This window comes from Schistocerca americana, chromosome 4, assembly GCF_021461395.2.
Source record: "Schistocerca americana isolate TAMUIC-IGC-003095 chromosome 4, iqSchAmer2.1, whole genome shotgun sequence".
NCBI classification, from domain to species: domain Eukaryota; kingdom Metazoa; phylum Arthropoda; class Insecta; order Orthoptera; family Acrididae; genus Schistocerca; species Schistocerca americana.
This window is the reverse complement of record NC_060122.1, coordinates 533038803-533061097: the sequence shown is the minus strand read 5'-3', so window position 1 is coordinate 533061097 and position 22295 is coordinate 533038803. Positions and strand designations below refer to the sequence as shown.

General features: G+C 44.9%; 1 protein-coding gene across 1 annotated transcript in view; it reads right to left on the bottom strand.

Moving 5' to 3' along the window:
- The window catches only part of LOC124613599 (endothelin-converting enzyme-like 1), a 326983-nt gene that overhangs the window by 68604 nt on the left and 236084 nt on the right, over positions 1-22295 (bottom strand). Inside the window, exon 9 of the mRNA XM_047142314.1 lies at positions 21958-22082. Within this exon, the coding sequence (XP_046998270.1) occupies positions 21958-22082 (125 nt within the window). The remainder of the gene's footprint in view (positions 1-21957; positions 22083-22295) is intronic.

The window sequence follows — 22295 nt, the reverse complement described above, 5'->3', positions numbered from 1 at the left end:
TCCGCCAGCGTGTGAAGTGCCAACATTAAAATTCGGAGGCGGTGGTGTCATGCTGTGGTCGTGTTTTTCATGAAGGGCGCTTGCATACCTTGTTGTTTGGCGTGGCACTGTCACAGCACAGGCCTATATTGATGTTTAAGCACCTTCTTGCTTCCCACTGCTGGAGAGCAATTCGGGGATGGCGATTGCATCTTTCAGCACAATCGAGCACCTGTTCATAATGCACGGTCTGTGGCGGAGTGATTATACGACAATAACATCCCTGTAATGGATTGGCCTGCACAGAGTCCTGACCTGAATCCTACAGAACACCTTAGGGATGTTTTGGAACGCCGAGTTCGTCCGAGGCCTCACCGACCGACATCGATACCTCTCCTCAGTGCAGCACTCCGTGAAGAATGGGCTGCCAGTCCCCAAGAAACCTTCCAGCATCTGACTGAACGTATGCCTGCGAGAGTCGAAGCTGTCATAAAGGCTCAGGGTGGGCCAACACCATATTTAATTCCAGCATTACCGATGGAGGGCGGCACGAACTTGTAAGTCATTTTCAGCCAGGTGTACGGATACTTTTGATCACGTAGTCCTATTTATTTAGAGCTGTGCGTCCACGCGCGCACCAGGCTGCGTCCGGCCTTGTGCTTAATTTTTATGACGTCATATCTCCTGAATTATGTGGTGTGCAATGATATAATTTTGTAAGTATATTCAACGGCGTAAATGAATACTGACTGAAAAATTTGTTGCGAAAGAAGTTAATAGCAATGAAGTAATAAATTTCAAAGTGATTAATTTAAAGGTCATGTACGATGCGGCAGTTTTTCACGCATTTCATTGTTTGTGGCGTCACATTTCCTGAATTACCTGTCGTACAATTATGTAATATCGTAGGTGCATTCAGCTCCATATGTGCATACTGTGTGCAAAATTTATCGGCATTATAGTTAGTAGCATAGAAGTAATAATTTTAAACACCCTGCATGATGCGTAAGTTTTTTCTGCATCTTTTGTGTCAGACGTCATGTCACCTGAGCTATGAGCCGTACAGTAATATAATTTTCGCACTTTCATTAAGTAATTAAGGTGCGTACTGTCCGTAAAATGCTTCCCAAATACAGTTAGTAGTATAGAGATAATAAATTATAACGTCATGCCTCATGCCGTGCTTTTATTACACGAAAAGCGGAAGTGTAAGTGATAAATATCTTTTCTTTCATCATTTTCTAGGAGTTGTCAACGAGAAAGACGATATTAAAGGTATGAAATATTTAAAGTTTGTGGCAAGTCGCTAAGTGCTCTGATACTCAAATAATAGATTTCACGCCCACCCGTTTGTTACGCGGGTGGTTCTTACCACCACAGCCAGTGTTGTCTGACCGTATGTGTGTACCAAGTTTGGTTGAAATCAGGTCAGTAGTTTAGGACGAGATACACACACACACACACACACACACACACACACACACACACACACACAGACACGCACACGCACACACACACACACACACACACACACACACACACACACCCGCACATACCCGCACACAGTTTTGTCATATGTATGTACATCGTTGACTTCAATCTGTTGTAGAATTATGGAACATGTTTGATGCTCAAGAATTATTACTTTTGGAGAACGAAACTCCCTTCTATAAAACTCAACATGGTTCCCGCAAACAGAGATCTTGCGAAAGTCAGCTCGCTCTGTTCCTTCCTGAGATACATAGCGCTGTAGACAATGGCGCTCAGGTGATCCCGCGTTCCTTCAGGAAGGCATCAGTACCGTCCCGCACTGCCGTTTAATGAAGAAAAAAAAAAAAAAAAGACGAGCGTATCGGCTATCGAGCCAAACTTGTGAGTGGATTCAAGACTTCTTTTCGGACAGAACTCAACACGTTGTCCTTAACGGGATAAAATCGACAGATGTAAAGATATTTTCCGAAGCAAGCCAAGGAGATGTGATGGGACATTTACAGATGACACAGTAGAAAGCGTCGGAAGCTCTTTAGAATTCTCTGCACATGATGCGGTTGTCTATAGAAAAGTAGCAACACCAGAAGAAAGTATCGATTTGCAGAATGACCTACAAAGGGTTGACGAATGATGCAGGCTCTGGCAGATGATCCCGAACGTAAATAAACGTTACATACTGCGCATTGATGACAAATTTCAGTAAAATATATAAGAGAAAGTGTCTAGAGCGTGCGGCGGCGTGGGGTCGGTCGTCTGTGTTGTTGTTAACGCTATTGTTCAGTCAACCTACCTCGACAGGATTCTTGCCGATGTCCCTTCACTCTGTGGTAGCAGCTACATGCTAGGCAGTGTACAGCAGCGTTGATGAAACCACCACCCAATACCTACCACACAGAGGCCGCGTAACTCTAGTTGAAAGTCAGTTCCTGAAAGTTCATGTTTCAAAAATCGGGCATTCGGGATATTCAATCTACTTGCAGAAAAGCGTTTAAAATTAGATTAACTCCGTTTTTTTCATCTATATTGAAACACATGAAATGGCTGTCAAGTCCGTATTTAATGTGGTGAAAAGTTATCATTGAAAGTTCACCGTCTGTATAACAAATATTCACACAAAAAGCAGCCAGAATTTTAGCAAGTCCGACCCGACTATTTTCACGTTCTACCAGTCGCAGACCCACAACTATTCGCGAGTTAAACATTCGGTCGTTTCAGTGGTCTTCTTCGTAAGAAGTGCTCGCCAAAACACTCCATACAGAGCACGAAACACCAAACTTTCATTAAAATGTTCGTAACTCCAGTCACTTCAGTCACGATATGTTCGAACCGAAATTAGCTCACTATTTCCTCACCTTACAGAGTTTTTTTCTTTTAAGGAGCGATCTAACATCGTGTTATCTGTAGGCCGCCTAGCAAGCCACTCTCTCGAGGTTCTCTCCTCGCTGCACACTCCTCTATTCGTATGGGAACAGCTTAATTCTGATTGGCTGTTGATCTAAACGACCCATCAGAACGTTCCTCCCTATACAATCTCGCGGAAAATCTTGCCTTATCCAATCACTAATTTGATAGTAATTAATATCAGCAAAACTTCAATTTCTTGCATATATTTAATCAAAATAAGCAAAGTGCGAAATATTCTTCAAACTGATAAATAAACTTATTCCGCCAGAACTTCCATTCTGGCTATTTTTATACAAAAGCATGCGCACAAAGACATACGTCACCTGAATCGTGGTTGCAACGTAACTTTCCCATGGTAAGTTTGTAAAAGGTTTTACGTAAAGTGAAATATTAAATTTTAACGTATGTCCCACATAGACTCTCTCAATCATTCTCACGTACTCACACAACAAAATATAGTCAAATAATAATTTTGACCGATTTTTGTTTTACGTAATGCAAAGTGACTAAAGTTTTGATAAGAAAATTTTAATTAATTGATTTTTATGCACTGATAACTATGTAATGGCTTCAAATAATAATACAAGTCGATCTGTTATTGTTCCTAACTTGGTTTTAAAAAACAAGCGTACGTTTAAGGACTTTTAGGTAATTCTCTTTATCTCCGGAACCGTAATAAATAAAAATCTGAAATTTTGACAACATCATTCCCATAATAACAAAAGGCTGCGTACCAAATTTGAACAAAATCGGATAATAACTAATATGGATTATTTAGATTCGTAGAGGGTATGAATCTTCGTATCGACAGAATGTTACGCTATGCAGTTCTCACGGCGGCAGGCAGCGTCAGCTGTGCTGTGACCAGAGCTAAAAATTGAAAAAAAAATTAAAAAATGAGCCATCCTGCAGCCACCGTACTAGACGTCTGCGTGCTTTACTGCAACGAATGTTATCTCGTAATAACTTGCTGCGTTACAAGCGGCCTTAAGTGGAATTACCTCATACGGCAAACAGTAGGTAAGGCAGATGCCAGATTGAGTTTCACAGGATCTCTAGGAAATGTAACTCACTCACGAAGGAAGTGGCTAATAAGATGCCCGTTCGTCCGATTTTTGAGTACTGTTCATTCTTACTAGGTAGGACTGATAAAAGAGATAGAGAAGGTCCAACGAAGAGAGGCTCATTTAGTCACGGGATCGTTTAGTTGGCGCGAGAGCGTTACAGAGATGCTCAACAAACTTGAGTGGTAACCGTTAAAATAGAGGCGTTGTGCATCACGGAAAGGTCAACTATTTAAATTTCGAGAGAACATTTCCCTGGAAAATGTGGACGACATTATTACTTCCTGCAACATACATCTCGCGAAAGGACCACAACGACAAAATTCGAGACGCTTACCATTAATCATTCTTACCACTTTCCATTCGCATGTGGAACAGAGAAGGAGGGATCAGTTAGTGGTACCGGAAGTACCCTCTACCACAAGCCGTTAGGTGGGTTGCAGAATACACTCCTGGAAATTGAAATAAAAACACCGTGAATTCATTGTCCCAGGAAGGGGAAACTTTATTGACACATTCCTGGGGTCAGATACATCACATGATCACACTGACAGAACCACAGGCACATAGACACAGGCAACAGAGCATGCACAATGTCGGCACTAGTACAGTGTATATCCACCTTTCGCAGCAATGCAGGCTGCTATTCTCCCATGGAGACGATCGGAGAGATGCTGGATGTAGTCCTGTGGAACGGCTTGCCATGCCATTTCCACCTGGCGCCTCAGTTGGACCAGCGTTCGTGCTGAACGTGCAGACCGCGTGAGACGACGCTTCATCCAGTCCCAAACATGCTCAATGGGGGACAGATCCGGAGATCTTGCTGGCCAGGGTAGTTGACTTACACCTTCTAGAGCACGTTAGGTGGCACGGGATACATGCGGACGTGCATTGTCCTGTTGGAACAGCAAGTTCCCTTGCCGGTCTAGGAATGGTAGAACGATGGGTTCGATGACGGTTTGGATGTACCGTGCACTATTCAGTGTCCCCTCGACGATCACCAGTGGTGTACGGCCAGTGTAGGAGATCGCTCCCCACACCATGATGCCGGGTGTTGGCCCTGTGTGCCTCGGTCGTATGCAGTCCTGATTGTGGCGCTCACCTGCACGGCGCCAAACACGCATACGACCATCATTGGCACCAAGGCAGAAGCGACTCTCATCGCTTAAGACGACACGTCTCCATTCGTCCCTCCATTCACGCCTGTCGCGATACCACTGGAGGCTGGCTGCACGATGTTGGGGCGTGAGCGGAAGACGGCCTAACGGTGTGCGGGACCGTAGCCCAGCTTCATGGAGACGGTTGCGAATGGTCCTCGCCGATACCCCAGGAGCAACAGTGTCCCTAATTTGCTGGGAAGTGGCGGTGCGGTCCCCTACGGCACTGCGTAGGATCCTACGGTCTTGGCGTGCATCTGTGCGTCGCTGCGGTCCGGTCCCAGGTCGACGGGCACGTGCACCTTCCGCCGACCACTGGCGACAACATCGATGTACTGTGGAGACCTCACGCCCCACGTGTTGAGCAATTCGGCGGTACGTCCACCCGGCCTCCCGCATGCCCACTATACGCCCTCGCTCAAAGTCCGTCAACTGCACATACGGTTCACGTCCACGCTGTCGCGGCATGCTACCAGTGTTAAAGACTGCGATGGAGCTCCGTATGCCACGGCAAACTGGCTGACACTGACGGCGGCGGTGCACAAATGCTGCGCAGCTAGCGCCATTCGACGGCCAACACCGCGGTTCCTGGTGTGTCCGCTGTGCCGTGCGTGTGATCATTGCTTGTACAGCCCTCTCGCAGTGTCCGGAGCAAGTATGGTGGGTCTGACACACCGGTGTCAATGTGTTCTTTTTTCCATTTCCAGGAGTGTACGATGTAGATGTAGATGTACCTAACAAAGCCGAAGTACCTAACCAAGCCGAGCAAAGATGTAGGTCTTAAAGGAGAAGGCAACGGTGGAAGAACTCCCACGATCTAATGTAAGTAGTAAATTAAATAAATAGTGTACATACGGTTAGTTGTATTTGTTTCTCTGAAAGTAAATAAACTGTGTTTGAAAAAGCACATTTCGTAATGTGCAAGTTTCTAGTTTCGAGACCAAATCCGGGACACTACTACAATTTGTGCCACGTAATTGTAATCTCGTATTATGGTTCGTTCGTGGTAAGATGCGAAACAGTATGAAAAATACTACAGGGTTATACATAAGAAACTCTGCGCTTTCGGCTGAAGACTGCAGAAAAGTTGCACGACACACAGAAACCAACAGGTATCAGTGGACAGAGGATCTGTCAAAGTTTTTAAACCACTTTACTGGTGCTCAGTATGGGCGTTGTTTGTGACACCGGAAACGTCAATAAATGGACTATCCATTAAAATCACTCACATGAATTGCGGAGGTTCGAGCCCTCCCTCGGGCATGGGTGTGTGTGTTTGTCCTTAGGATGCTTTAGGTTAAGTAGTGTGTAAGCTTAGGGACTGATGGCCTTAGCAGTTAAGTCCCAAAAGATTTCACACACATTTGAACATTTTTGAACATGAATGGCGTAAGAAGAGCCCGCTTTGAAGATTTCTTCACTAAGCTATCTATCTGCAGGCGCAAACTAATTCGAAGTGACAATACTGAGCAGATGTTTCAAGACGCCTGCCCCTGGTGGAACTACGCCAGGTCGCTTACTTCGAATCAAAACTCGGAGAGATGCTGTGTTCACTGATACGTGTCATTTTGCTGTATGTCCTCTAGCTTTTACGTAGTCATCTTTTGAAACTGTGGAAGTACTAATGCATAACTCTACGTTAATGTAAACTACTGCACATGGAGTCACATTAATAGGGAAAACTATGACGGGTATTAATCAGAGTTACAGCGTTCTCGGAGCTGAGGTACTGCAGGGAGCCTCAGAAAGGAGGATGCAATTCTGCGAGTGCATTTCTTGTGCTCCGCAATCTCTGATATGGCTAGCTACTACGCATGGCCCCGCAACGACATGACATCACTCTGTGGTGCTGTATTTGCTCACAACGCCTTCCACTCTGACTATTCACCGAGTGAACAACGACACGGCAACAACAAAAACTGGTCATGTTCTTCTAAATTCGTTTGTGTCCGCTAGCAAGCAGATTACAGGCCATAAAAACAGCCTCTCTTTTCTAATTCAAGACAAGCTCATATTTTAGCTAAATCGCGCCAGTATTTTCTATAGTCTCATAGCATAACAAAAGTAGATACAAAAGAGGAAAATCTTGTCAAGTCCTTCAAAGGACGGACACTTCCCTGTCCCAGCGTTTATCTATAGTACAACATCCGCTCTTTTCATGATTTGGAAAATTTACTTTTAATTATTTTAACTTTGTGGCCGATTGTTCTTCCTGTCTCCACAGCCTCCAGCTTAGCTGTGGGTGGGAGGTCATTTACGCCATCTGTCTGAGAAATGCGTAAACTTTGTTCCGGGTGTCATCACACACTGATGGAAATAGAAAATGTTACACTTAATGCACCAGCCCGATATTTATCAAACTATCTGAAGAATCATACCTCTTCTTCTTCTTTTGCTACTGCCTTTGCCCCGTATCGTGCGCAGGGACGCCAGGGTTAAGTACGGATTTGGCATGGCTAATTTTAAAGGGTGGCCGGATGCCCTTCCTGCCGCCAACCCATACCCCCTGGGACGGAATTGGTGTACCCCAGCTGTCTGCGGCTAGTGTAAACCGTGGAACAGTGCGAACGTGTTTCAAATGTCTGTGAGACGTGTATGAGCCGCGCACGGCTCGTGTTCATGGGAGTATGCGTGCGGAACAATTTGAAGTGGAATGATCATATAAAATTAATTGTTGGTAAGGCGGCTGCCAAGTGGAGATTCATTGGGAGAGGCCTTAGAAAATGTAGTCCATCAACAAAGGAGGTGGCTTACAAAATGCTCGTTCGACCTATACTTGAGTATTGCTCATCAGTGTGGGATCCGTACCAGGTCGCGTTGACGGAGGAGTTAGAGACGATCCAAAGAAGAGCGGCGCGTTTCGTCACAGGGTTATTTGGTAAGCGTGATAGCGTTACGGAGATGTTTAATAAACTCAAGTGGCAGACTCTGCAAGAGAGGTGCTCTGCATCGGGGTGTAGCTTGCTGTCCAGGTTTCGAGAGGGTGCGTTTCTGGATGAGGTATTGAATATATTGCTTTCCCCTACTTATACCTCCCGAGGAGATCACGAATGTAAAATTAGAGAGATTCGAGCGCGCACGGAGACTTTCCGGCAATCGTTCTTCCCGCGAACCATACGCGACTGGAACAGGAAGGGAGGTAATGACAGTGGCACGTAAAGTGCCCTTAGCCACACACCGTTGGGTGGCTTGCGGAGTATAAATGTAGATGTAGATGTAGATATATTGTTTGTTATCTTCTATTACGATACTGCCGTCTCGTTTCTTATTCGATTTACTGGCGTCACTAATTTCCTGCCTTGCTTGCCCGTGAGCGGCAGCAGCAGTGCAGTGTCGTACCATCTCTGGAGCGACCGATAGTATTTCCGGGTCGTCGTGTGTCTGGTACCCAGTTGGAGGAGTTCGGACCTGGAGTAGTTGGAACGCGGCAGAAGTGCAGTCGGGACGTAGCAGCAGTCGGGGACGGAACGCTAGGGAGGCGCGGACAGCCTGTACTCGCTGACACAGGATGAACTGTCCGACGGACGGAGATAGCAGCGATATAGACCACTGGTCGGTCGTTCAATTGGTCGCCTCTTTGGGCCACGTGTGTTTGGTCTTTTGGCCGTTGAGACTCACCCGACCGTTGCTGACACACATGGTTTGAGTGTCAACGACCTTGGTTGGTTTTTGGTCGGTCGTCTGGTCAGACGACGTGTGTTTTGTCACCTACCGTCTTTCGGTTTTATGTGTCTGTTCGCCTGTGATTTGTTCTAGTTGTTAATCAGTGATTCGTTTAACGAGTGTTCGAGTTCTGGAGGCATTGTTTCATGGAACACTAACCACCCAGTGTCAGTTCGACTGAGCAAAGCTTTAAATGCTGTAATGCTGTCTGCGTACTGCAGGAGCCAGGTGGTCGGTTGCGACAGAGCGCGAGTGAGTGTTTTCTTACAGTGTTGATGCTGTCCGCCACGGCGTGTAGTTCCACAGCCGTTGTGATGTTCGTGTATGTCAGTAGTTATTGTGCCTTGGCTTATCAACACAATATTTGAAGACGAGTGTTACTCGTCTCTTCGCCTCGCTGGCATTTTGGTTGTAGTGTCTGTAGTGTCTGGTGACCGAAATCAGATAGTTGGTTGGTTCGTTGGCTGTCTGTCGGTTGGGTTGCCTTCCGATTAGGAGACTGTTGGTCAGGCTGCTAGTCTCGCCTAAACGGGCGTTACTGTTACAATTCCATGCCGACTCTTGGAACTTCTGAGCGCCGTTCCGTGTCTGTTATATAGTAACTTCCCTGTTTGAGTTTTAGCTATTTGGCTGATGTGCGACCTTCAGCCGACTTTTATATATCCTGAATTAATGTTCTTGTCTTGCCCTTAAGGCATACGGTTGTAATGTTTTGTATGGTGCCTTCAGCCGAATTTGCTTCAACTGTTTTAAGATTAGTCCTTCTGCCGTTGGATTGAAACACTTCTTATTGCTCAAAATGCGACCTCCAGCCGAGTTCCATAAAAATTAAAATGCTAAGGCCTTCAGCATGTTTAGATTGAAGATTTAGAAAATATTTTTGGGTGACACCTCCAGAAGAAACTTCTATATCAATTTCTTACTTAGGCCTTGCGTCTTGGATTTTGAGTGTCGCCTTCAGCCAATCTAAAGTTAATCAAAGGAGATCCATTAAAACTTGGAGTGTTTTGCATTCTTGTGAAATATTGTGTGTGGACAAATAAAATTTGTATGTTGATTGCAACTGACAGCAACCTCATTTTGGCCGCTTTCCACAACCTAACCCGCTCTGGCCTGCTAGCCCAGGCATTTCAGTGTAACTGAGGCGGGACGTGGGGGCCAGCCCGGTATTCACTTAGTGGGATGTGGAAAACCGTCTAAAAACCACAGCCTGGCTGGCTGGAACAGCGGCCCTTCTCGTTAATCCGCAGGGCGCATTCGATCCGGGGCCGGCGCGCCCACCCGAGTCCAGGAAGCAACGCATTAGTGCTCTCGGCTAACCTGCCGCGTATCTGAAGAATCATACAACGAGTGTTAAAGCACTTCCATGGATCTCGAGATTCGGTGCTTTCTGGATGTTACTATGTCGCCTACAGACGGGTTCGTTTCGATCTGGTTACCACAGACAGAAGGGAGACTTATCATTAACATAATAGAATGTTGTTCTGTGCCCCAACTGACTCTGGTTCAGCACCATGCAAGAGTCTGTTGTCTCTGGCATGATGTTCGCGCAGGATGAAGTCTCAACTCAGCTTCCAGTAATCTGTTTCCGACGGTTCTTTCGGCGCGCTGGATGTAACATCTGCCCGTACTTCAGAAATTATCATACATCTGTTCGCCAGAGCCTGTCCAGCAGAATTAGGGTGGTGCTGGAAGGATCCGTCCTATTTTTCTTGCCATACTATTGTCGTTAAATCCATCTCGTGATCACTCGTTCTGCAGTCATTACACGACAGCCAACAGTCAGTGCGATCTGTCGCTGTGATATTCTAACATCCATCTTACCGATGACTCGATGTTTTGCGAAGTCAGAAAGATTAAGATGATTTGCACTTGACATCTTCTTGGCATGCTGCGTTACGATTTCAACGTATAAGTTCTAGAAACTTAACATACACCCAACAGCCATTATGTGTATTATTTTTCTATAGAAAAGTAATTTTAGGGCTTCGTGCTTCAGTCGGTAAAAACGGATCACTTATAGGATCACTTTGTCTGTCTGTCTGACCGACTGTTAAGACGCCCGTTTCTCAGAAACGGGTAGAGACATCAAGTTGAAATTTACGTCAAGTATTAAGGTTTACTGTCGTTTGCCGGCGTAAAAAACGAAAACAGCCAAGTCGATCCAGCCGAAAGATATGACCGTAGTTTTCAGGTGAGCCGTGGCGGCTTTAATTTAGGCGGGCACGGCACACCTTTCTCGCCAATAACTACATGGGTTGCCGTAATCGATCCGATCATTTGTTGGGAGCTCGGATCTTTGGTCGAGACGTGTGTTGTTGGTTTGGCGGGTCCTGTTTCAAATGGCTCTGAGCACTAAACTTCTGAGGTCATCAGTCCCCTAGAACTTAGAACTACTTAAACCTAACTAACCTAAGGACATCACACACATCCATGACCGAGGCAGGATTCGAACCTGCGACCGTAGCGGTCGCGCGGTTCCAGACTGTAGCGCCTAGAACCGCTCGGCCACCACAGCTGGCCGGAGGGCACGTGATTGGCAAGTTGTTGGTTTTGGGGATCTCCTGCTCTCCGATACAGGACTCGAGAAGCCACGAGTGTTTAAATCGGTCGGGGGCAAATCTCTCCGGTGGCTTAAGGATTGGCAACGGCGAGTTGCGGAAGACCAGCGGACGTCACGTGCAACCTGTTCGGCAAGTTCCCGGCCTACTCTACAAGCTTCAATTTTACGGGACTTCGAAGACGGCCTGTGCCGATTGGAGGCAATAACACCCCGGCTTGAAATACTGCAAGTCACGGCTCCTTCACATCTAAGTAGAGTTAAGAGTTCGTACTTTTTTTGGTTTTTGGATGTTTGGTGTTGTAAGAATACGTCTGTGTTAATGTGGAGTTGGACCTTGTTATATTAACCTCGCCTCCAAGTGATTGTGTGCATGATCATAAGTCAGTGTAAATAATCGCAACTTGTTGTTACAGGACATATTCCGTGCAAGTGGACGAGTATTCTCTGTTTTAAATTGACTTGACGAAATTACATTCGTAACACAATCTGTGTCGGAAGCAAGACACCCTTAGTAGATGACTGTGCCTTAATCATTGCATCAGCAGGCGCTGATATTTCGTCCTGTAATTTAAAAGTAATTTTAACAAGCGTATTAATGGTGGAGGTAAGTTCCCATGGGACCGAACTGCTCAGGTCATCGGTCCCTAGGCTTAGACACTAGTTAATCTAACTTAAACTAACTTACGCTAAGGACAATACACACAACCATGCCCGATGGAGGACTCTAAACTCCAACGGGGGAGCCACGTGAACCGTGGCAAGGCGCCTCAGATTTCGCGGCTACCCCTCGCGGTTTGTTTTCGTATTTCAAGTAGAATACAGAGGTGTGCATAAATGTGTGTTGTGAGAAATGCATAGTGCTGCAGAACATCTAAAAAGTAGACGAAAATTGTAAGTGTCTAACACAGAAAAACAACGATGTGCTGGCACACGGCATTTCCCGATGTAAGCGAGAAAGCAGCCGAAAAATCATCACCACTGATGATGCTTTACCTCAAAAAAGCGAAACGCGTCTGGTGAAAAAAAATCACCCATTTTTGTAGTTGTAACCACGAACTCAAAGTACCCTCATGAATTATGAAGTAACTAGGGACACTATGGCCACACATATGAAGAGCCTATGATGTATGGGAGAATAACCTCTGAGTGTTGCTAACTAACTAAGTAACTAACAATACGTAGTAAGGTCGTTAAATTATAAGATTGGGCGCATAACGGTGGTGTGGTGCATTAGAGCGCACAGATGGCAGCGACTTGTTGTATCTGGTTTGTAGGTTTCTCGTTCCAGCAAGAGACGGTTGAGTGCGAGCACTGCAATCACAACTGCGGTGACTTCACAGCGCGCGTCAGAACTAGAGTATGTCGCAACGGACAAACATAAAGTTCTGCCAGAAATTAGGCAAATCGCTGCCGAACGTTCCAGATGATGCAGCAAGGTTAGGCTGACGGCACTCTGAGTGGCAGGGTTGTGTCTAGGCGGATCCGATGTTTTTCGCGAAGGGCAGTTTGGAATGGTTCAAATGGCTCTGAGCACTATGGGACTCAACTGCTGAGGTCATTAGTCCCCTAGAACTTAGAACTAGTTAAACCTAACTAACCTAAGGTCATCACACACATCCATGCCCGAGGCAGGATTCGAACCTGTGACCGTAGCGGTCTTGCGGTTCCAGACTGCAGCGCCTTTAACCGCACGGCCACTTCGGCCGGCCGGGCAGTTTGGCGGACGATGTGCGTACTAGTTGGCGGCAAACGGTTCGAGCTGAAAGCAAGATTGAAGAGGTTGCAATGCTGAGCGCGCCAACCGCTCCCAAACAACAGACGATCTCGTAGTAACAGTAGAGCCAGCCGTGGCAGGTGCTACAATATTCTGACTAATGACCTCAGCATGTCGCATGTTTCTCAACACGATGTGCCAATATTCTGACGCAAGAACAAAGCGACTATTGCGTGACGCTTAGTGAGGACCTGATCAGCAGTGTCGACATTTCTGAACCAGATCATAACTGGAGGTAAACCACGGTAGTTGCTGTACGATCCGCAAGTGAAGCGTTCTACATGAACAACATTTGGATGTGGAATATGTCTTATTCTGTACAGACTACTCCACACCAACTCGAACTTGTTGCACCTATTTTTGACTTTCCTGGAAAGATTATGAGTATGTACTAATTACTTTTTGACCGATTTTAAATTAGTGGAGACGACTCACCTGTTTCTGTTGTTTGTTTCTTCGCTCAGCTGCACGCTTAACATTATTGACTGCAATGACAATGACTTCATGGTGACGTAGTCGCCGTGAAGCAGGAAATGCTACTAATTTCTTACTTTTGTTCGGCGGTTCAACATTCTTTAAAACCATGTACGGAGACAACAATGTAGAATCATTTGGACTGGAGTTAATAATTTCTTGAAATGTGTAGATACATTTATCCCAGTCGGCGTGTTCCTTAGTACAGACGACATAATGCGTTCAGATAGATTCTTATGAAGCATGGTAACTGGATAGGTATATAGGTGTAATCTTACTAGCTTTCATAGTACGTGTGCACATAGCTGATCTGAATTGTGGTCAATTAGCTACACCTTTCAGCTACTTCTCTACGTAGTCGCCGTTCTGACTTAGACTTTTGTCATAGCGTTGTACCAACTTTTCAATAGCCTCATCATAGAAGGCAGCCGCCAGTGCTTTCCGCCAATTCTCCACGCTGGCCTACACCTCGTTGTCTGTGTCAAAATGTTGTCTTCAAAGACAGCGGTTCATGTGACCAGAGATGAAACTCAGGGGGAGACAATTGCGGACTGTATTGTGGGTAATCTCACATTTCCATTTGAAAACGATGCAGGAGCATCTTCATTGCCCCTGCAGAATGCGGCTGAGAATTGTCTCGAAGAAGAAACAGCACGACAATTATGTAATGTTAGCTGCATAGCTTCAGGCGAAATTTCTCACCAGGCCCTCGTACATGGGGGCAGACACTATTTTCTAGACATCTTTACGCACTCACTGCGAGCTCAGAAATGAGAAGAGCGACGTGATGCTAACTGGGGTTATACTAGAGACACTACCCAACACATCTGTGCAAGGCTTTATCGGATTTTCATACTCGTTTCCATTTCGCGACCGATCGGAGCTTACTTTCTGAACGCCCCTCGTATGTTTCGGTGGTGCATCCAGAACTTATACAGATGTTGTCAGATGTGCTTTTCGGCCAGCTGCGACTGTTTGGGGAAGGCTGTAACCTGTTTAAATCTAAGGCGTTGCCGTATGGCCTTCAAACCAAAAGCTAATTTAAAAAAAAAAAAAAAAAAAAAAAAAAGACAAAGAAAAACTGTGCGCCTTGTTACGTGACATCTTGTGAGACATTCGGGTTTTTGTGGGTGCCTACTCTCTAGGCGTCAGTCTCAAAACAAAATCACTACAGTAGTATGTCAGCAGAGATGTAGTTGTACATTTTAAAGCGAATTACAAAAAGATTCCCCTTGTCTTGCGACGGATTTTCGATACATGAGAAGTTACTGATGTGATACCATCTGTGACAGAGAAGCAAGTCGTCGTACAGGAAACGGCGCATAAGTGGTTATCGTTATTAGTGGTTCTGCACGCAACCAGGTGGTCTGAAGGAACTCCAAAGCACAGCAGTATCGCCCAGATTGATAACACTTCCGTTACTAAAAAACAGAAGACGTTCAATTCTCATTGCTTATGAAAAAGCAGGCATGTTCAGGATACTGAAGGACTTAAACTCCTGGACATATATTTAAAGATGAGCCTGAATACGGCAGTTAAGACCTCCAATGCGTACGTGTACAATACAGTACTGCACAGTTAGGTGAGATTACAGAATATGCACAGCAACAGATAAAAGGAGACGATTTAAGCACTTTCGTAGATTATAAGTGTGCTGGCCGTTTTTAGCGTGTTTTTATACCGCTTTTAACCCTTAGAAGCGCGGATCCGCTTGCATGAGTGGGAGGCAGCCGCGCCAATTTTGCGATACTTATCCTGACATTATGACCTGAAAAGCTCGTGCGCGTCACGATAACCACGACATTCAGTAATTCAGACTGGAGTGAAATAATAATAGCGCTAGTGATTATTGTTTAACGCAACGTAATGTGTGAAGGGCAGCACAACAAAATTCACAGCGTATATTTTGTGCCCCCCCTCCTCTGGAAAGCGCTCCTGGGTCTTTACCGCTGATTCTTATTTGGCTGTTTTCGGAAAATTCATGTAAGAAAATGGAAAACCTGCAGCCGTCTTTACAATGTTGTTTATTATATGGTTACCAGTTTCGGTGCTTCAATACACTACCTTCAAACCTTAATTGACGCTGAAGGGATTAACTACAATCGTAAACACGTTTCCATCAGTGACCAACATTCATGAACTGGTTTTCGCATACTACCTGTAATGACTATGTTGTTTCACCAACCATGTTGGTTGGAGACACAACGTCGTTGTTACAGGAAGTCTGCGAAAACCAGTTCACAGATGTTGGCCACTGATCGGATCACGTTTACGATGTTAGTTATTCCCGTCAACGTAAGTTAAAGCCTCAAGATGGTGGCGTAAGGCGTTGAAACTGGTAGCCATATAATAAATAACATCGTAAGGACAGCTGTAGGGGTTCCATTATGTAACATATGTGGACGGCCGAAGTCCCTCAAACCTCTAATCAGTAGTTTTTTAAACGTACCTGCACATCAGCAACGGTTTCACGTAATAAAATTATAAACAGCCGACCAGTTGCAATGGATAAAAAAATTCTTTACCAAGGTTTCGACAAATATAAATTTGTCTTCTTCAGAAGGTAAAAATTTTACATTATTCCTTATTAATGTAATATTGTTACCTTCTGAAAAAGACAAATTTATATTTGTCGAAACCTAGGTAAAGAATTTCTTTATCCATTGCAACTGGTCGGATGTTTATAATTTTACGAGGGCAGTTCAATAAGTAAAGCAACACTTTTTTTTTCTCGGCCAATTTTGGTTGATAAAAACGGAAATTTCTTGTGGAATATTTTCAAACATTCCCGCTTCGTCTCGTATAGTTTCATTGACTTCCGACAGGTGGCAGCGCTGTACGGAGCTGTTAAAATGGCGTCTGTAACGGATGTGCGTTGCAAACAACGGGCAGTGATCGAGTTTCTTTTGGCGGAAAACCAGGGCATCTCAGATATTCATAGGCGCTTGCAGAATGTCTGCGGTGATCTGGCAGTGGACAAAAGCACGGTGAGTCGTTGGGCAAAGCGTGTGTCATCATCGCCGCAAGGTCAAGCAAAACTGTCTGATCTCCCGCGTGCGGGCCGGCCGTGCAGAGCTGTGACTCCTGCAATGGCGGAGCGTGCGAACACACTCGTTCGAGATGATCGACGGATCACCATCAAACAACTCAGTGCTCAACTTGACATCTCTGTTGGTAGTGCTGTCACAATTGTTCACCAGTTGGGATATTCAAAGGTTTGTTCCCGCTGGGTCCCTCGTTGTCTAACCGAACACCATAAAGAGCAAAGGAGAACCATCTGTGCGGAATTGCTCGCTCGTCATGTGGCTGAGGGTGACAATTTCTTGTCAAAGATTGTTACAGGCGATGAAACATGGGTTCATCACTTCGAACCTGAAACAAAACGGCAATCAATGGAGTGGCGGCACACCCACTCCCCTACCAAGAAAAAGTTTAAAGCCATACCCTCAGCCGGTAAAGTCATGGTTACAGTCTTCTGGGACGCTCAAGGGGTTATTCTGTTCGATGTCCTTCCCCATGGTCAAACGATCAACTCTGAAGTGTATTGTGCTACTCTTCAGAAATTGAAGAAACGAATTCAGCGTGTTCGTAGGCACAAAAATCTGAACGAACTTCTCCTTCTTCATGACAACGCAAGACCTCACACAAGTCTTCGCACCCGAGAGGAGCTCACAAAACTTCAGTGAACTGTTCTTCCTCATGCACCCTACAGCCCCGACCTCGCACCGTCGGATTTCCATATGTTTGGCCCAATGAAGGACGCAATCCGTGGGAGGCACCACGCGGATGATGGAGAAGTTATTGATGCAGTACGACGTTGGCTCCGACATCGACCAGTGGAATGGTACCGTGCAGGCATACAGGCCCTCGTTTCAAGGTGGCGTAAGGCCGTAGCATTGAATGGAGATTACGTTGAAAAATAGTGTTGTGTAGCTAAAAGATTGGGGAATAACCTGGTGTATTTCAATGCTGAATAAAACAACCCCTGTTTCAGAAAAAAAATGTGTTGCATTACTTATTGAACTGCCCTCGTATTATCTAATCAGAAGGATGGACATACGAGTACAAAAATCTCTCATCTTACGCGACTCAAGAAATAATACCAAAACACTATGCTTCCACAGATTATTCGCCAGTCTTAGCTATTTTTTATTTTCCTGTGTTACCACTTCAACGTCACAGGAGATTTAATTTATGCATGTAAATGGTAAAAAAAAATTTGCGACAGATCTACTTCGCCATAGAACTATACTTCTCCTCGTCTTTAGAATCTACATATCAAACCTTCTATCCCCTGTATTGTTAAATCTTGATACATTTATGATCCAACGTTTGAAAAATTCTTCAGGCACTTAAAATTGCCGTCCTGTTAACAGTATTTTTACGCTGCAAATAAATACAAGACTCCTAAAAAACATTGCCGACACGCACGGATTTTGAAGCCTGCTGCAAGTAAATGTCTAAATTTGATCGGATACCGGTGTGTTGTCACCATAAGATGAAAAATCGACGTAGATATTGTTCCAAGTGACACATCTCTCAATAGCAAATTTTGTTGTCCGTCTAGATTTAAACTACATATCACGACTGCGCATATGAACAGTTTATAACAGAGTTTCCGAGGGTCCAAAATGGAGATAAGATTTACAGCACGTATGCCACAAGGACGTCGTTCGTGTGATGACAGGCTTCAGCGCGACCCCTCCTCGATGCAGGCACACGTTCAAAGCTCCCAGGCGTCTTCCTGGTTCGTTGACAAACGTCCACAATGGGTTCCCGGAGATCATCGTCACTATCAAAAAATCTGAAGTACACAAATTGCTGCGGGTGCTAGTCGAGACACCTGGGAGATCGTGGTACTGGCGAGGGAAGAAATATACGTTTGTTGTGGAAATATTATTTACCACTTCTTAAATACCCTTAGTGAAGATAAAATCAAACGACGTCAGTTTATCTGTATGTAATTTACGCTACATTTGTAGTGACACGAAATAAACGCAGGCTTAATCATTAATAGTATTATAATACTGGCGTGACTGCGCTTGTGCATACGTCGTCTCGGAGAAACTATTGCTTTCCGGACCTATGTGTATTAGGATTATACACTTTTATCGCCCTTTTCGTTTGTACTTATAACAGTCAAACGTCCTGTACAATTTTACAATTTAGCTTGTAGTCAATTTACTCAGGTGCGACGATGGGTCTGTCGAGCCGACACCAGCCTTAAATTTTGAAATGTGTGAAAGCTAGACGGCCAAACAACTAATTGAAAAATCATTGATCGCGGATTTTTTCCAAAAAGAAAGTATGTCAGTTTTACAACATCTCTCAATATACTTTAAAAATCTCTTCGAATGCATATCTAGACTCCCCTTATGGAAAGGAAAACACTCCCGTTTTATTTCTAACACATCTGCAGACAGTTTCTTGTTTTAAGTGATACAGTAACATCTCAACAAAATGTATTCATATGATGACGTAATTTGTTGGGGATATGTTCACACTGTGGAATATTTTGTGAAAGTTGTTGAATAAAAAATATTTCTTACAAATTCTCTTAAGGAAAGCGTAAATCATACGTACTCACCGGCTGTAGGATACCTCTATCTGGTACCGTGACACACTACCTTTCGTTCCCCCAGCTTAAGCCTAACAGTAGCATCTACGGCGATCGATGATGAACGTCAGTGAGACTCATCACTGATGCAGTAATTACCAGTATTGTGACAACAGGCTTTCTATCTCAAAGTAAAGTTATCCAAGATGGCGTCGATGACGTCATCCAAGAAGGCGGATTTTGGGGGGAAGTTTTAATTTTGCCTGGAAAGTGCCACGCCCCCCTCTGCCTGAAAAATGGTGGGAAGTTCAAATTCCAACATGAGATGCGTCACACCTAGGAAAATGGCAGGAAAAAGGGACATGTCTTTATTATGTAACCAATTTCAAGCATGTGTGTTCGCCACGAGCTCTGGAGCCCAACTGACTCAGTTAATATTGTCACCAGGAGAGAACACCGCTGTGACGCATGAGCGTGTGCAAGTTACGATATGCATCCTGGCTCCATCCCTCTGCGTTGCCGAAATCTGCTGAACAGGATTCTCGTACTTATTCCACCTACACTCCTCCATTATTATACTCTTCCATACGTGATGTACTGATCTGTGGCTACAGTCCTCCCTTGAATGTCTACATGTCAGGCAGCTATTGAAAGCTGCACATTCATCTCGATGATCGAACACATGACGATGGTCTGACAAGGACTGCTCAGCAAGGACCGAATGTGCACCGCCAATTCCGGTCATCTGAGTGACGAAAAAACAAAGTCACCTTCTTGTCTAACGGTACTTGCATCATCAGCTGACTTCAAGACAGCGCCCTCTGTGTACCAAGCCACGTGGTGGATACACTGGGTGCAGCCATCTTGAATGATGTCACAGTCTCCATCTTGGATGACATCATGGTGGCGACCTCTGATGGCATGGATATAAATTAAGTCAGTTGCAGTCCAAACTCAGTCCACACGCTTGAAACTGGTTAAATAATAAGGACAAGTCCATTTTTCCCGCCATTTTCCTAGGTGTGACACATTATCATGTTTGAATTTGAACTTCCCGCCATTTCTTGGAGGGGGGGGGGGTTAGGTTAGTGGAGGTAGCACAATTGACCTTCTTCCCGCCAAAATACAACATCTTGGATGCCGTCACGGTGGTGCTCTCTGGTGGTGACGATATGAACGACACGATGGTGCTCTCTGGTGGTGACGATATGAACTAAGTCAGTTGGGCTCTAGAGCTCATGGTGAATACACATGTTTGAAATTGGTTCCATAATAAAGACATGTCCATTTTTCCAACCATTTTCCTAGGTGTGACGCATTATCATGTTAGAATTTTAACTTCCCGCCATACTATTACCACCTGGGTCGTTCTGGACCGTGATCATATCGTAGAGATGTCATAGTAGTCAGTTTCAAGGAATTTATTTCAAGCTTTGAGCCAATCTCAGACACACAGGAAAAGTGCTGAACAAGAAAACTCCCAATTCCTCTTTCTAACTGCATAATGTGTGGTCGCTACTTGATGAATAGCTGCGGCGATATAAATAGAAAAAACTGGACTTTTGAATAAAACGTTCGCGGTTTTCCAGCCACGTCAATTCGAATAAAATCCTCGAGCTTTCGATGGCGGAGATGGCCATCTAAAGCTCTAGGATTTTATTCGAACTGACGCGGCTGGAAAACCGAGAACGTTTTATTCCTGTATGCCGTCGCGAAAGTTTCCGAGGACACACAACTGGATTTTTGGGCTATATTGTAGGAAATGACTGCTCTAACCCACACTTGTTACCAGTTTTTCTCATCCTGAAGCATCAAAGTAAAAATTATTCCCTGTATGATCAATGGCAAAATGTGAAATTTTATGTTCAAGGATATTAGTAACGTACACTGATGTGACAAGAGTAATGGCATATCTTCTAATGTAATGTCAGATCTCCTTTTGCCCTGTGTAGTGCAGCAGCTGTACGTGGCATGGACTCAACGAGTCGTAGGAAGTACCCTGTAGAAATACTGAGCTTGCTGCCTCTGAAATCGACCATAGTGGTAAAAGTGTTGCCGATGCAGGCTATTTGCACGAACTGACCTCTCGATTATGTCCCATAAATCTTCCATGGAGTTCAAGTCGGGAGATTTTGGTGGCCAAATCATTCTCTCGAATTGTCCAGAATCGCGTAAACTGTGGTCTGGAGGCATGGTGTATGCTTCCGCGTTCAACGTCTGTTGATTCCCGTCGTGAAGTCATATCCACGTAGGAAACATTTCCACATGAATCCCCTGAGTACAAATGACAGCTCCGAAAATTCAGTGCGCTTTTATACCTTGTGTCCGCGATAATACCGCCGTCTGTATATGTGCGTATCTCTATCTGAGGATATGATAATTAAATCAAGACCTTAAGCTGCCGACAGGCGTTGACCTACATCAATGGGGACCGTTCAAAATGTGTGCTCCGACCCGTAATCGAACCCGGGATCTCCTGCTTACATGTCAGACCCTCTATCCATCTGAGCCACAGAGGGCACAGAGGATAGAGCGACTGCAGGGATTTATCCCTTGCGCGCTCCCCGTGAGACCCACACTCCCAACTTAATGCCCACACACATTTATAGTGCCCCTGCCCATTACACTCATTACTCGCGGCAGACAGTCTTACCGAGTCCCGTAAGAGTTCGGTCAATGCGTGTGCATCCGCACAGAAGGAGGTCAATAGCCTGTTAGCCTTAACTATATGGCATATCTATCTCAGGACATTTGTCACCTCAGTGTAGTTAATAGAGTATTGGACTTTTGGTGATGAATACCTCTGATTAAAAGAGCAGCTCCTTACTTACCTCTTGGAGAATCGGATCAAGGTGCTGTGCAGACGGGACAGGTAATCCGGAGCCGCCACGTAGAACAGCTCAGAGTCCGAGAAGTTGGCCGAGAACACCGCCTCTAGCAGCGACCTCCAGTCCAGCTGCAACACGCGCCCGTGCCGGCGTCAATCACTGCATCCGAACATACAACATAATTTCATTGGCAGATGTAATTTTCAGTACCACATGTTTCAATGGAAATTTCCCTTGAGCAAATTTAAACCATGACCTCAAACCTGACATCATACCCACTAATGAGTATAAAATTTGCTGCCAAACACGACACGCAGTTTTAAGATTGAGTACATACTTTC